This window comes from Diadema antillarum, unplaced genomic scaffold (genome assembly GCF_040938485.1).
Source record: "Diadema antillarum isolate AM-2024a unplaced genomic scaffold, OU_Dant_1.0 seq00000415_RagTag, whole genome shotgun sequence".
Classification (NCBI taxonomy): domain Eukaryota; kingdom Metazoa; phylum Echinodermata; class Echinoidea; order Diadematoida; family Diadematidae; genus Diadema; species Diadema antillarum.
In genome coordinates this window covers 873,211-888,948 of record NW_027271401.1, presented here as the reverse complement: position 1 = coordinate 888,948, position 15,738 = coordinate 873,211, and the positions used below count along the sequence as shown (strand labels likewise).

The 15,738-nt window shown below is 40.5% G+C and overlaps 1 protein-coding gene across 1 annotated transcript; it reads left to right on the top strand.

Annotated features, from left to right (window-relative positions):
* The first annotated feature begins 846 nt into the window (after positions 1 to 846).
* Positions 847 to 15,632, top strand: LOC139732376 (scavenger receptor cysteine-rich domain-containing protein DMBT1-like). Its single transcript, XM_071643243.1, has 8 exons — positions 847 to 872; positions 1,559 to 1,956; positions 6,532 to 6,855; positions 7,299 to 7,631; positions 9,656 to 9,982; positions 11,241 to 11,558; positions 12,999 to 13,328; positions 14,901 to 15,632. Exons 1-8 carry the CDS (start codon positions 847 to 849, stop codon positions 14,978 to 14,980), a joined length of 2,136 nt encoding a protein of 711 aa, XP_071499344.1. The 3' UTR covers positions 14,981 to 15,632.
* Positions 15,633 to 15,738: the final 106 nt, after the last annotated feature.

The following is a 15,738-nucleotide window of genomic DNA, read 5'->3' as shown; positions in this document are numbered from 1 at the left end:
GCTCGGCACACTACGCGCTCAAAACGCTTGCGTTTGCAGAGCAGTAGTGTATACTAGTAATATGCGACAGCGCGGTAGCTATAGCGTATAGCCATAAAGCGTTCAGTGAGCACGTGCTCTCTCTATTTCAGAATTAGATGCCGCACATTCTCTCTTGTTTCTAAACTTATAAAACATCAAATAACAAATATCTATTTTAGGTGTTATATAAAGCAAATAATAAATGTGTTTCATTCGTGCAATGGAAAAAATATTTCAGGGCTGAAATAATTGATCCATTAAACTCGACTACGCTTTGTTGAATGGATCATTTCATTTTCCACTTCATGTAAATTTTAATATTCTGTCCATTGCACTCATAAACTTTCATTATTTGTATACGCCCACACTAGCTGTACACTGCTTGACATTAGTGATTTTAAGATATATTATGATACATTTTCCGTTGAGATATAGGGATTCAGGTTTCCAACTCTTTTTAATGATATTTTGAGCTAATTAGAAACCTCTTGTGAAATCTAGAAGGGTGTATATTCTAAGGAGAATTGAGTGTTTATTTGATTGCAATTGGTTTTGGAATATAGATATTTAAAACAATGAAATGTTGGACCCACCTTTTTATTAGGTTAGCTTTGCTTTACATTTCAGTTGATATATCGGCCATTCTAAAACCGATTTTCATCATAATCGTAAACTCTGAATTCCTCTTAGGATTACATGCTCTTGAACATTACACTTCATAAAGTGTTTTTATAGGTATCTTGCAACAAGTTTTTAAAAACTGAATCCTCATCTCAACCAATAGGGCCTATTATAGTCCCTTTGAATAATCATGATAGTGTCAATATGATTCCGCAACATATGGTGTTATGGTTTGTCAAGTAACTACTACCGACATGGTGACTTCAAATTAAGTGTATGATGTTTTCAATACAGTTTTTATCTTTTGTGCTTTTGAATGCTAACTCATGGCCGATTGTGGAGCGGTGGATTATCGGCAGTCACACGATTAAACGCTTAAATTATTGTCTTGTATTGCATGTGCTGATATTAAGTCCTCCTGTCACGTAGTTCTTTTTAGACATCTCCCATCTATTTCTGTAACCACTTAATCCATTGCAATCGAGTCATGCCAATTCAATGCCCGTCTGCAAACTGGCTTTACCTTACTGAGTAACGATACTATCTACATTTATTTATTGTAATTCGATTCGATTCACTAATAGCAAGATGGTGGCGACAAAACTAAACGCAGAACATGCAATCACTTTCTTTCATTCGGAATACAGATGAAGAAGATTTACACCAGGTCGTGTGCCGTGTTTGAGTTTTTATTAGGTTTTCTTGCTTGTGTAATCTAGTATGAGTGACAATGAATTTCCTTATCGAGTATGTACGCCCATGATTTTTATCATGGCTACTACTAAAAACACTAATCAATTCAGTGCATATTTACGTCGATGTAGGGTAATTTGTCAATCAGTTGCGATGAAAAACACCTCGACGGAAGAATTTCATGAATTTGAATAACTTTCCTTCTTCTTTATATTCTAAACAGCAAAAAGATAAACTGGTCCCGATCAAGACTAACAATCGCCAACGTTCTTTTCCCATGCCTGTATACTGCAGCATTCGAGGGAGATGTTCGGTTGGCAGGGGGTTCAAACCCTAGAGAGGGACGGGTCGAAGTCTTCTCCGGCGGTCAGTGGGGGACCGTGTGTGCAGATTCATTCTGGAACGATGACGACGCGCGGGTTGTTTGTCGTCAACTTGGGTTCGAGGGTGGAACTGGCAGCATTGAGGACTACGTCGGGTCTGTGGTGGATATGCCAATACATTTTGGCTCCGTCATCTGCAATGGGCTAGAGAACAGGCTCGTAGACTGCTTTTCTCGAGTTGACAATTGTTCTCGCTTTGACGTTGCTAACGTCACGTGTAACGTCCGGGGACTTTATGGTAATTTCCAATTGTTCTTTGAAGAAATTTTCAAATAGTACTGAATGTTGCTCTAGTGTGATCCTAACACACATAGGCTGAGTCAGGTTGCGGCTTTAGCGTTTTCTGTTATGTGTTACAACATATGATAGTTATGTTGTGTCAATTGGCTTTCCATATTCTGATCGGTTTCATGTGTCGTTGAATAATTATGCACGTTATTTTGATGTGTTGTGCACCTCTGTAGTTACGTGGTTGACTCGGTTTTGGCCAACAAACTCTTGACCATCACATGCCAAGATCGCTCTATCACTATTAAAGCACTGGCGTGGTGACAGCACAGATTTGAATTCATGATGACTAAACAATACACGCTACCAAGATCCTTGTTTAAGGCGAATCAAACCCAATCAATAGGGGTCAGACGCTCACCAAATTGATTGCAGTTTATTGAATTGGTGCAGCTCTACGCACTACAATGCTCGCAGCATCGTCGACGCAGCGAGGCATTGTTGTATACGTCTTCCCCCCCTATATTTTCAAAGTCTTTATCAGCAGAATAAGAGACAACTATTAATCTAGATACACCCTTCTGCCAAAAGAATTTGGCCAGTGCTGCGACAGTATTCACATGGAAGAATGGTGTACTTAGTATCTAAAGAGACACTATGCAAGTTTATTCTCTCGGCAGCTTCCCATTAAACTATCAAAGTATCCCATCAAACGAAATAATAAAGTGTACAGTAACTTAATTAAAAAAAAGACAATATTACTTTGGAAAACCTCGGGATATTTGACAAAATTCCTTTCTTAGTGGAAATGAGCAATATTATACATAAATGTTAGGATATTTCCTTTCAAACTTCTTGAGAAATGTTTTACGTTCCATCTTAAAGAGGTAACCAAAGAGATGGCACGTGACGAGAGTGCGTTTACACCGAGCACGGTAACGGCAACCGTGATGATTTTTGCTCTGGTGCGCCAAAAGGAAATCATGTTTGGTTCTGTTAAGTAAAATACTATTTCAGTACAAAATCATCCAAAATGTTATTCTTATAAATGTCAAAATCAGCAGCAACAATCACCAGTAGAAGTTTAATTTTGTAACAAAATTATTAGCGTGGAAGTGACATTGTAACAGGACCAGACATGGTTCCCTGTTGGCGCACCATAGAAAAAACTCGGCCCGTTGCACGTACCGTGCTCGGTGTGAACGCGTCGTAAAAGTCAATGCGCGCTGCAGCTGTGAAGCGCGCAGATATCAACATGAACATAAAAGCAAATGATAATAAATTTTAAAAGAAAATGAATATTGAAAAAAAAATCTAATCACCTAGCTCAGTGTCATCGCGTTGCCCTTGCTTCGTCCACCTACCCGACCTCGTTGCTGTCGCTATCAGAGCCATTGTTGCCGCCAACATTCAATTCACCCTCGACATCAACTCAAAGTCTTTCCGTACACTTTTAAGGTAAATATTGGATGTTTAAATGGCTCAACCGAGAAAGCCGATGCGAATACAGGATAGGTATTACATCTACTCGCCTGGAAATACGTGCTTTATGAATGATGGCCTCCATGTCCCACTGCACTCGGAAAGGATTTTGAACCTGTCGTGACGTCATAATTCAGGGCTCAAAAAAGACGGCTATTCCGGGGCGAAAATCGGTGAAGTGATTTGGTCAGTTTTAACTCGCGATTTTTCAATGGCGCGAATATCTTTTAACAAGTCATAATCATAAGCTGTTTCAGGAGATATTTCCCTCTGCTTTGATACCCTTTTTCATAAGTACGTTGTATTTTAAAGATATGGTTAACAGTTTCGGTTGCTTAAGTGATATTTTGAGCTATTACTCTACATGAAAATGATGATAATTGTTGAAAGTACACTACTGTTATGTCAATGAAATTGCAGAAAATTGATGTATTTGAACAAAAAAAAAATGGCATACAGCCCCAAATTAAAATCACTGGCTTCTCATGGTCTGACGCCGATTACGATATATTTACGAAATTTTGACATTTGTAATAACCTACATTGGATATCGTGTTTGTCACAGATCTTCTTTAAATGAGGGCCGCTGGCCGTCTAGCTTTTATGCCTCCGCCACGAAGTGGTGCCGAAGGCATTAACTTTTCGGGTTGTCCGTCCATCCATCCATCCTTCCATCCATCCGTCCTTCCGTCCGTCCTTCAGTCCGTCCGTCTTTCTGTCCATCTGTCCGTCCGTAATCAATTTTGTGGACAGCATAACTACAAAACCGTTTGAGGTATTCTAATGAAACTTTGCATGTATGACATTGTATGAGTGGGCGAAGTTGCATGGGTGCCTATCAACTTTTGGGCGCACTTTCTCAAGGTCAGAGGTCAAAATATATGCAATTCCTGAAAGTATTTTCTTGAATTGTAATGTGTACATGTACCACCAAATGAAGATTCTCCAGAGAGAGTTTCGTGTCATGAGGGCAAAGGTCAAAGGTCAAGAAAAAATGTTAAAATATCCATTTTTGCTCTATATCTCGCAAATGATTTGAAGTATCTTCATGGAATTTAGTGTATATGCTTGTACTGACTGGCAGTAATTATCTAGGGAATTTCAGGGTCATGGGTCAAAGGTCAGGGATCAGAGGTCAAGGTCGAGCATTTCCCCTAATTCGGTATAGATGCAGTGCCTGCAGCTTTCTTGTTGAAGGGTAATGTAATACATGTATTACCCGACAGAGATTCGCTGGGAAGTTTCATAAGGTGAAAGGTCAAGTGAAAGTGCTGAACTTCATTTCTTCCTCCATATCTCGAAAGTGATTGAAGGTCTCATCATAAAATCAGTACTGGGTACATGCATGTTCTACCTGACAGTGGTTCTCCTGGGAATTCTAGAGCCATAGGGTCAAAGGTGAAGGGTCAAAGGTAAGGTTAAAATGTTGTCATTTTACTACTTAGAATTGAAATTACACTTTTTTGTCCATACCTTGAAAATTACTCAACACATAAACTGATAAAAGGGTCAGAAGTCAGGTACAAATTATCAACTCCCCAAATACCTGCACTTGTAGACAATAGCCTTTCATTCAAATAAATGTGACCCTGCACCACAAAACCAACAAAACGTCGCACGACCAATATTTTTTTTTTAAGAGCAGATTCCTGAATGCGGCAGACTTTAAAGGTAGGGAATCCCATTTGCATGCCTTAAATGAAGAGTTATATAAATACAGTGGTATGTTGAAGAGAGTATCATTTTAGAAACTCCCATAAAGTATTGAAAGTGTAAGGTAACATTTAGTGCATTTTTTTGACCGTTAGATTTTGAATTGAATTTTTTTTTCGGGGCTCACCGTAAATTCCAGTACATTACTAGGCTACCTTTGCAGACCCATGCACTGCATGTGTGTCCATCATGTATATTTTGTGAAGAAAGTTCATCAACACTTACAAGCAGTTCTATATACATTCTTGCCACACACTCTATATGTTATTACATCAGCTCTTGTACTTTTAGATTTGTGTTTATAGATAACAAATACAGAAGACTGCAACAAAAAGGCTTAAGTGTGGCTGACACACAGAACTACTGAGTAGTTGAGTTTTGTGCATCATTCAAAATTTAGATAACTGTTGACTTCCAAATTTCTAAGCAGTGGCCTAAGCAAGTCCCCTGAGGTTCATATTTAATGTTTTGCTGCATTTTGGGAGGTCTGTAAAAGGTATCCCCTACCTTTAAGCTTTAAAATGATGGTATAACTCAATGCACATGGACTCTCCTAACCGATCCTAATATTGGAAAGAAAGCACACATTCTGGAAAGTGTGAACTGAGAAAAGAGGCTCTGAAGGAAAGGTTCGTGTGCTAGCTGTGTGATGGATGGAACAAAAACCAGGATGTTAACCACCGGAGCAACAATAATGAAGGGATTACCACTTTAAGCTGAATTTGAGCATGCTTTATAAAGACGTTGTACATTCCGTAGAAGATTAACCTCAACGTTCAATGCAGGAGCATTATTCTTTCCAATGTTATTGGAGTTGAAGGTGAAGAGTTTGGACAGAATTTTTAAGAAATGAAAAGAGGACTCTGTGAGGAACATGTGATCACACTATACCACCAAGAGTGTTCTAGAAAAAACTGCTAAAAACACAAATTCCTGTTCGTTTCATGATCCCAAATTTTAATATAATGTAAAAGAAGACTTGCTCGTTCAGAAAACATGAAAAACTCAAGATTGGCTTTGTTTACTAATATATATTTCACCTACTTTCAGTCCAAACACAAAATCAGTGCATGCGACTTTTTGTTTGTTTTGTGATACGGAGGTCACAAATCTAGTGCAAGGAAAGTGAACATACAACACATTTGAGACAAACCTTCTATATTGATATTACCGATTATGGTTAACTGTCAGCACACGTTGGTAAGAGGTACTATAGACGCTATAAGGAGAACCATGCATTATGGAGGAGGCATTCCAGTCGCCATGGAGACATTTCTAATTATATCATGTTTTTGGCAACCCCCCCCCCCCCCCCGCAAAAAAAAAAAGAGAGAGAAAAAAGACAAGCCTACGTTAATTCTCATTTTGTTTTACCTTGCCATGTATACAGTTGGATCAGTTCGTCTTGTGAATGGTCCAGAGGAAAGCGAAGGGCGCGTGGAATATTACTTTAACGGGCGATGGGGCACAGTATGTGACGGCAGGTGGGATATAAACGATGCAGCAGTGGTGTGCCGACAGCTCGGTTACCAAGAGGCATGGGACGCCCCAGGCTCGGCGTACTTCGGGCAAGGAAACGAGTCAATGCGCATTTGGCTAGCTGATGTAGACTGCGTGGGAGACGAGCTGGAGCTCAGATTATGCCAGCAAGATGGATGGTCTACACGCGACTGTATCCACTCGGAGGACGCCGGCGTCAAGTGTAGCAATGGAGGTGAGGCTACATTTTAAATCCAAAGCTCCTCGGACTTTCTTCGAAATGATATTCGGTTATTTTCTGTCATTCAATTTGACTTTAGGGTAGGAGAAATCCAACCTAATCAAATCCGCTCCAATTCATAGACCTGTCTGCAAACTGGCTTTATCTTTCTATCCAAATTTATGTTTATTTGTCTCCACGAACCATGATAAGATTGCTGCGACAAAACAAAAAAGCAGAACATGCAAACACTTTCTTTCATTCGGAATACAGATGCAGAAGATTTACACCAGGTCATGTGCCGTGTTTGAGTATTTATAAGGTTTTCTTGCTTATGTAATTTATCATAAGTGACAATATATTTCCTTCTTTTTGACATTTTAAACAGCAAAATGATGAACGGGCGCGATCGAGACTAATAATCGCCAACGTTCTTTTCCTATGCCTGTAAACTGCAGCATTCGAGGGAGATGTACGGTTGGCAGAAGGTTCAAACCCTAGAGAGGGTCGGGTCGAAGTCTTCTCCGGCGGTCAGTGGGGGACCGTGTGTGCAGATTCATTCTGGAACGATGACGACGCGCGGGTTGTCTGCCGTCAACTTGGGTTCGAGGGAGGAACTGGCAGCATTGAAGACTACGCCGGGTCTGTGGTGGATATACCAATACATTTCAGCTCCGTCATCTGCAATGGGCTAGAGAACAGGCTCGTAGACTGCGACAAGAGTGTTTCCCGAGTTGCCAATTGTTCTCGCTCCACCGTTACTAAAGTCACGTGTTACGGGGGAATTTATGGTAAGTTCCAATCGTTTTCTGAAGATGTCTCATATAGTATTGAATGTTGCTCAAGTGTAACAACACATTTAGCTATTAAAGTCGAGTTTGAGCTGCGGCTTCAGCATTTTCTGTTTTGCTTTACGCTATATGGTAAGTATGTTGTGTCAATTGGCTTTCCATACTCTGATCGGTTTCATGTGTTATGCGCGGCACGCACCCTGTGTTTGCGGTTGACTCGAATCAAGGCCAATTACTTACAGTGTAGTATACTCTTGAAAATTACGTACTAAGATCGTCTGATATATTATGATATGAACCTGCCTTGAGGGGGATACGACAATTCTAGTGAGAGCAATTCAATGTCGAATCCCCCGAAAGTAGACAGTCCATATCATCATTACCTATTTCAGGCATCTTGAGCAGTAAAATAAATCATTACAATGTAGACAAACTAAACTTTGTAAGACTTCCCAATTCCCGGCATTCCACGCCGCGCCAGCTATCATTTAAGCGGTTTAAGCATCCCTATATACACAGCCAACTCACACAGGCGCAGGGAACGTCCCCTGATTGTACGTGGTAACCCATGGGGGAATTTTCCCTCAGTCTGTAGCGAAACTCGGGTATGTGGCGCTCTTCGTCGGTAGATCACTCCGCGAGAAACTTTATTTTCCTCACTGGGAGCTTAAGTGCCAGGATGCTATATTTCCCTTGTTTTGAGGCGTTTGCCAAAGATGGGAATATGAGAAATTCACCTCTCTTCAATCTTGCGCGTAATACGAGGGGAATTTGATCTCATAGAACCACAGCTCAAATGCCTGATACGCGTGACAATTACTCTGTGATTTCTGGCGTAAGCTCTTTTTGACGGGGCATAGTATCATCCTCAATTTTGTGGGTGACAGTTTGCGAACTGCTTTAAGTTCATTGTATTTGTATGAAAACACATTGGAAAAAAATACTTTTCTGAATCCCTATGCTCCATACTAACACGAAGTTTTCTTGTTTGTCAGTTGTTTTTATGCTGTACAAATTTTATCTATAGGTTTTGACATTCTCAGATTATATCGTGATTGCTATTAATAAAATACAGTTAAGTACAGTCAGACCTCTCCTATCTGGCCTTTCTTCATCCGGATATCTCTATTATCCGGATGCGATCTCGAGGTGATTTTTTTCTTCTTCAATCTAATGACTACGGGGGAAAGGGGAAATCCAAACTCAGACAAAATTTTTGCACAGATTCACATGAATTACATAAATTATTCCCAACATCATATTTTCATCTAAAATCAACCTCCACTCAGACGACTATTCCCAAGTCACTGCAAGAACATTTCGGAAAATCAGGACACGGTATAGGCGTTCGTTTATTAAACAAGTTATCAGAAAATTCTGACAGTAGACCAGCTGACGAGGACGCGACATGCATGCTCACTCAAAAATTGATACATGTGCATACTCAACTATTGTGTAGGTAGCTGTGTGTATAAAACAATGAGCCTCCTATATCCGGCCAAATCCTTCATGTTATCCGAATGAGCGCTGGTCCTAACATGTCCGGATAGGAGAGGTCTGACCGTACTACAGAATTACTATTGCGTCGTATCACCGTCACTATTGCCTAAAGTGATAATAAATTCATGACCAATAGACTCGAATTATTGTAAAGACGTTCTCGAGAAATGTGAAAACATCGGCTCATTTCCTGACTCTTTCCAGCTGGAAAGAACACAGAGTCCCACAGTGTGAATACATTGTGGACACAGTGTGGAATCTTTTCACACTGTTTTAGTTGAGCGCTTTAATATCGTGAACGCATTGTGATCAGCAATAACAGTGTGAAACAAACATTACTATGTGAACTCTCTCTGAGAAAAAAAAAAACACACACCCACAATTTGAAATCATCTCCACAGTGTTAAATTCGCTTGGACATAGTCGAATATGTAAACACATTGTGAACACACAGTGGGAGACACTGTTCTTTCCAGGAGGGATGCATTCTCTGAATAAAAAGCTTTATTGTATACATGTTACAGGAGAGGAGGGGAGCATCCGACTAGTAGATGGTTTCTCCTCCCAAGAAGGCCGGTTGGAGTTCTACTACAACAACGAGTGGGGAACGGTATGCGACGACCAGTGGGGGTTGCAAGACGCCGAGGTCGTCTGTCGTCAACTCGGCTACGCCGGCGTCGATAACTCTAACATTTTATACTTCGAGAGCGGTACCGGTTCTATCTACCTTGACGAAGTGGCATGCCTGGGTTCCGAAAGCAGACTGGCTGACTGTCCTCACCAGGGCTGGGACTCCGTTACTTCCTGCAGTCACGCTGAAGACATTGGAGTGAGGTGTAGTCTCACATCAAGTAAGTGATTCATTTGCAGTTTTATGGCTTTTTATTTCTACTACTACTACTACTACTACTACTATTACTACTACTACTTCTACTCCTACTGTTATTAGTATCACTACTGCTATTACTACTATTGTTACTGCTACTATTGCTACTACTACTACTACCACTACTACTGCTATCATTACTTCTACTATAAAACACCTACTACCAGTAGAAGGTCTGAATCAAAATGTCTGCCGATCCCTGTCCACAAGCTTATTCTAGATCCAATGTGCTGCTAACAGTCTTTAAACTTTTAGCCACACATTAGATTTGTTTCTTCCTATTTTATTATCCAGGTAGCATTTTCTATGAACCATTATCCTTTTAGAATATAAAATGTCAATTTCAAAGTCTTGTCATTCACTTTACTTTCTAATCTTTAATTGTTTGTCACATTTGATCTGTTTTGTGTCGTAGACTACGCTTATTCATGTATGGTAGTCAAGAAAAGAATGAATTTCTCTTTATAGCAGATAAAGACAATATATGTCACACAGTTGTGTTTTGTTTTTCATTGTCTCTTTTTTCTTATCTCTGTAATTATCGTCAGCAATTTGAATACTACAGTAAAATGATTTCAGTATTGAATGATACAATCACGTATTGAAAACTACAAAAGCTCAGGTTCTCTAAAAAATATTAAAACATTAGTACAGAAATGCATGGCTCTTCTAAAGGTAAAATCTACAAAATACTTGATTTTAGCTCTCTTATTTTTTCTTTTCAAACGGTTACTGCATCACTACGATCACTGTAGATAAATACATTGATCACTCATGACTATATTGTGATCGCATTATGTGTAAGCAAAGAGCATTTGGTGTGCTTTGATGTCATACAGTAAACAAAGAAGATTTATGATTAGGTGTTGTCATGATTCCTGAGAATAGAGTCGTGCGGGGAAAGGAGTAAATAAGGCTTTACTAATAATGTGCTAACGAGACTTTGACGAAGGCCAAGGGGAAAATTACAGCTTTTTTTAATCATCTAAAGTAAATTGTCGGAGTGTCTTTTTGAGAAGTAAGGGTATTATGTCCATGTTATGGTTGGAAAGTGACAGGAATGACGTAGTTAATTATGGCAGCAGGGGAGCTCAGAAATGTTCTGAGCGCTAATGGGTGATTTCAAAGGGAGATAACGAGTGTCGGCATACCGTAACTGACACCAGCAGAGGTGGGGCTAGTACACGATCGACCTCTGTCCTTCATTCTATTATTCCAAGCAGGAGACTACGGATATATCCGACTGGTCGACGGTTTAAACTCTCGGGAGGGGCGAGTGGAGATCTACTACAACAAAGAATGGGGGACGGTGTGTGGTGACCAGTGGGACTTAAGCGACGCTGAAGTGGTTTGTCGTCAACTCAGCTTCCCCGGCGTCGTCGACTTTAACGTTTTCTTTGGGAACGGCAGCGGTTCCATCATCCTTGATGACGTCGAATGCCTTGGTTCTGAAAGCAGGCTTGTCGAGTGCAGTCACCAACCTTGGGGCTCCAATAACTGCGATCACAGTAAAGACGTTGGGGTGAGATGCGGTGTCTCTGGTAAGTTACAATTATTGTCATGATGAGAATCAAATGATTGCCATCATAATTCAAGCTTAGTATTGTTTTCCTTAAATTATATAATAAGTTTCATCATTATTACCGTCGCTTACTGTATTTTCAGTCAGTTATCTATTGGAGCTCGGTGAAACCCATACACTATTCAGTTAACATCAAATGATTATCGTTGTATTTTAAGTTCCGTTATCAATCAATAGCATATGAAATAATGTAATAACTACTTTTTTGTAATTGTTTCTGAACTCGTGCTGTAAACGAAAAAAAAATCATAACGTTGTTGGTGGTGCTTTCGGTAACACACACAACTGTGTCACTTATTGTATTATAGCAAAGAAATCAATAATTTGTAATGTCTCAATTAATTTTGACAACTCACCTGGTCGAAGCGTAGCAGTTAAGATTAAATAATGTCACCAGTTACGTTACGATTATCAGTTGTTCAAAACTAAAGAACAGGAAATTATAAGAATCTTCTAAAGAAGTGTATTCGCCAGAAACATACATGTAGGTGCACAAGTCGTGACTGCTTTGGGGCAACACAAAAATAAATGTGTTTGTTTCTCTTCTCTTAGTTTTATTATTGATTGAAACCTCAAATGAACTACGTATTCCGGGGACATTTTCATGTCTGAAATTTGTAATGTAGCAACTCTGAATTCCACTGTGTTATCTGCGTAAGTGTCGTTATCTGTTAAAGAACCCAACACCATTGCGAAATCACATGTGGCTTGTGGCAGCGGAAGTCATGCAACCAGCTGATTAGGAAAAACAGAAGAAATTCAATGAATCAACACTCAATACTATAATAATCAAATCAGTACTCGTGTCCTAACAAACAGACTGAAAGCTCAAAGACGGAGACCCTATGTCATTTCTGGATTGCACGTCTATAAAGTCGGACTTCTCCTATCCGGACATGTCGGGACCGACCCTCATCCGGATAAGCGATTTGGCCAGATATGGTAGACTCACTGCAGTGTTTAATACACGAAGCTGCCCACCCAACGGTAGCTCCATATACATAGTGCTTGAATATGTCACGTCCTTGTCAGCTGGTCTGCTTTATGAATTGTCTAATATTCTGCTCATTGAACAATCGCCTGCAACATGTACAGAAAAGCTTTCTGTCCATGTTCTTTCGGTGATTTAGGGGTATTGAGTGTCGTATGTATAGATATATTTAGATAGAAATTAGACGTGAATGTGTGTTAATTATATAGTGAATAAAAATGTAATCCATGCGGGTTTGTGTATGATTTTTGAAGCAGTTTTAAATCCCACCCCCTCCCCAATTAGTAGATTGAAAGAAAAAAAAAAACATGATAGAGAGATGTGGATAAACGTATATGCAGATAGCAGGGTCGGACTGTATTCTAACCAACGCCGATGACCTTCATTGCATTCGTGTTCATTTAACAGACGAAGAAGGAAACATCCGACTAGTCGATGGTTCTTCCCCCAGAGAGGGTCGGCTAGAGATCTTCCACAACAACAAGTGGGGGACCGTGTGCGATGACCAGTGGGGGCTGCCCGACGCCCTAGTCGTATGCCGCCAACTTGGGTTCGCGGACGTCGAGGAGCCGAACACTTTATTCTACCAGACAGCCACTGGTTCTCAGCCTATCCATCTCAACGACGTCGAATGCCTGGGCCACGAGAGCAGACTGGCCGATTGTTCTCACTCTGGGTGGGGAGTCAGCAACTGCGATCACAGTGAAGACGTTCGACTCAGGTGTAGCCTCACCGGTGGTAAGTTTCATCAAACCACTATGTTCCTGTTGGATGAGCTTAACCCGTTCCATACGGGAACCTGGTGACCTGTGTACTAAGTCTATAGGGATTACAGACTTCAGTATTGACCATGTTAATTAATCTTTACTGTCGTGAATATGCATTGTGCAAAGTGGGTGGGGTCTGTTCGGCCGAATTTGGAGCAGAGGATGGATCGAGACTGGGAGCACTGGCGCCTAAGGCGAATGGAGGAATAAAGTTGTGTTCATATACTTAAGTCTGTTGTTGTGATGTGGATCTGTCTGTTGTGTATGATACTTGTGACATGTTGTTGTGCCGCCACCACCTTCTCCTCTCCTCCGTAATGGTCTACAGAAGCTGTGCTTGTGTGTTTAGCCCACTAAGGACTGGACCTCACTTTTCTGTGTTGTTATAATGATAATTATAGTTGTCCTGTTTGATGGTACTTACAATTCATATAAGTACTTCGTAAAATAAAACATCAACTTTTCTGTCATCACGGGTTCGGCAAACATGATTATTGTTGCTAATCTGTTTTGCAGAATGATTCAAAGCACCTTGATCTTTAAAAAAAATCACACACACACACAAACACACACAAACACACATGTACTGGAAGTCTATACGGTGATAGACAGAAGGAGGATGATGTGAGGGCGAGCATTCCCCTTCTAGACGAGGAGCTTTTGCATCCATTGACTATTAAAAGAGATTTGCCAAAGAGGAAGGTTTGGGGAGAGGTTATTCCGCTTCCTGCCCATGAGGGAAAATTAATTTTGCTTTTTTAGAAGTGAAATCCAACAATTTAGAGGGCACTGATTGACGGAATATTTGAAAAAAAAAAGGAAGTCCAAAAGTTAAAAAACATGTAAAATTCAAGGACATTGTTAGAAGCTAATATATCTATCACCTACTTTTCCGTGTCTGTGTCTTCTTTGTGTTTTAGGTCCATACGAAGATGGACCGATGAAGTGGGAGGGTGTGGAAGGGGTAAATCCTCCTCCTAGACGAGGAAATTTTGCATTTCTAGAAGTGGAATGCAAAGAGCTGGTGAAGATATTTGGACGAATATCAAGAGAATTGTTGATCGTTTAATAGAGAACAAATACAGATACATGGAAAGTGCATCATGTAAAGGAAAACAAACCAAAGCAAACACAAACTGCAACAAAACAAAAGACAGTAAAAACAAAATAAGACAACACAATACGTGTGTGTATTCCTATTCCCAGTCCTCATTTGCATACAGAAATTACACGGAAATGCAGATTACATGTATTTGAATCTATGAAGACACTGAGAGATTTCAAGTGTCCGTTTATCAGTCTTTTTTTCTTTGTTTTGGCTTGCTTGTTCCGTCAGACATTATATTTCTTCTTTGCTCTTTGTTTACGATTATTTCAAAGGTATTGAATGTTTGGAGATGCTATAAACAGTTTCCGCTATAAGGGGATAGTGAATGATATGAGTTCAAGATACTTTTTTGTTCGACGCTCATTGTCATTGGAAAGTTATTGTGAAAATATGACAACTACAGTTAACCTACTTCACTTGTCTGTTCATATTCAGCCTCTCAGGGACTCAAAACCCGGATGACAGCTATCATCCTTGCAATTTCGTTGGTGGCCATCTTTACCTTCACCGGTTAATCGGCGAAAGAGAAGAGAGCTAGGACACAGAATACTGTAACCGCATTTACTGTGAGCTGCGGAAAGTATCCCTCCTCCGTGGCGGAGAATGCAGTTCAAGGTTCAGCGATCCATCCGACTCAGTAAGCTTCAGCGAATGTATAGACGAGGGTCCGTGACGTCAAATGACGCGTTGGCTGAGGGACAAAGAATGAATCATTAGTCTATTACGCGCATGGCTCAAGCGCGCGGTGTGGGTGCCGCATATACCCGCCTGACTATCACGGGTATGTACACGTAAGGCTACCCGCTTGACCACGCGTATCGGAATCCCCATATACTAGTATGCAAGTTTTGCCCCTCAGCATGGCATGATGACGACGTTACTTGGGTCCTCCTAATTACGTTTATGGGGCCTGCGGCGTCCACCCATAGGGAGCTTTAGATTTTGACGCGCGCACGTTTGAGACGACGAATGCGTTGGACGTTCTCCTCTCCCCTGCGTCGTGTTGAAAAATAGCTGTAAATTACGCTGGGACGCAACGTATAAAAATAAAATCACGCCCCCATAATATGATCGGTGCATGAAGTAGCTCTCTACGTTGCAAACTGTGCGGACGTAAAAATAGCCCAGTACGTGTAGTGAAAAAAACTCAGGCGACGCAAGCTAAAAATAGATCGATTTGACGCGCGCGCGCACGCTCAGAACATGTTTTTTTTTTTTCCCCTCCGAACGTCCGCGCGTCTAAAATTTAAAGCTCCCTAATAATCATACCGAT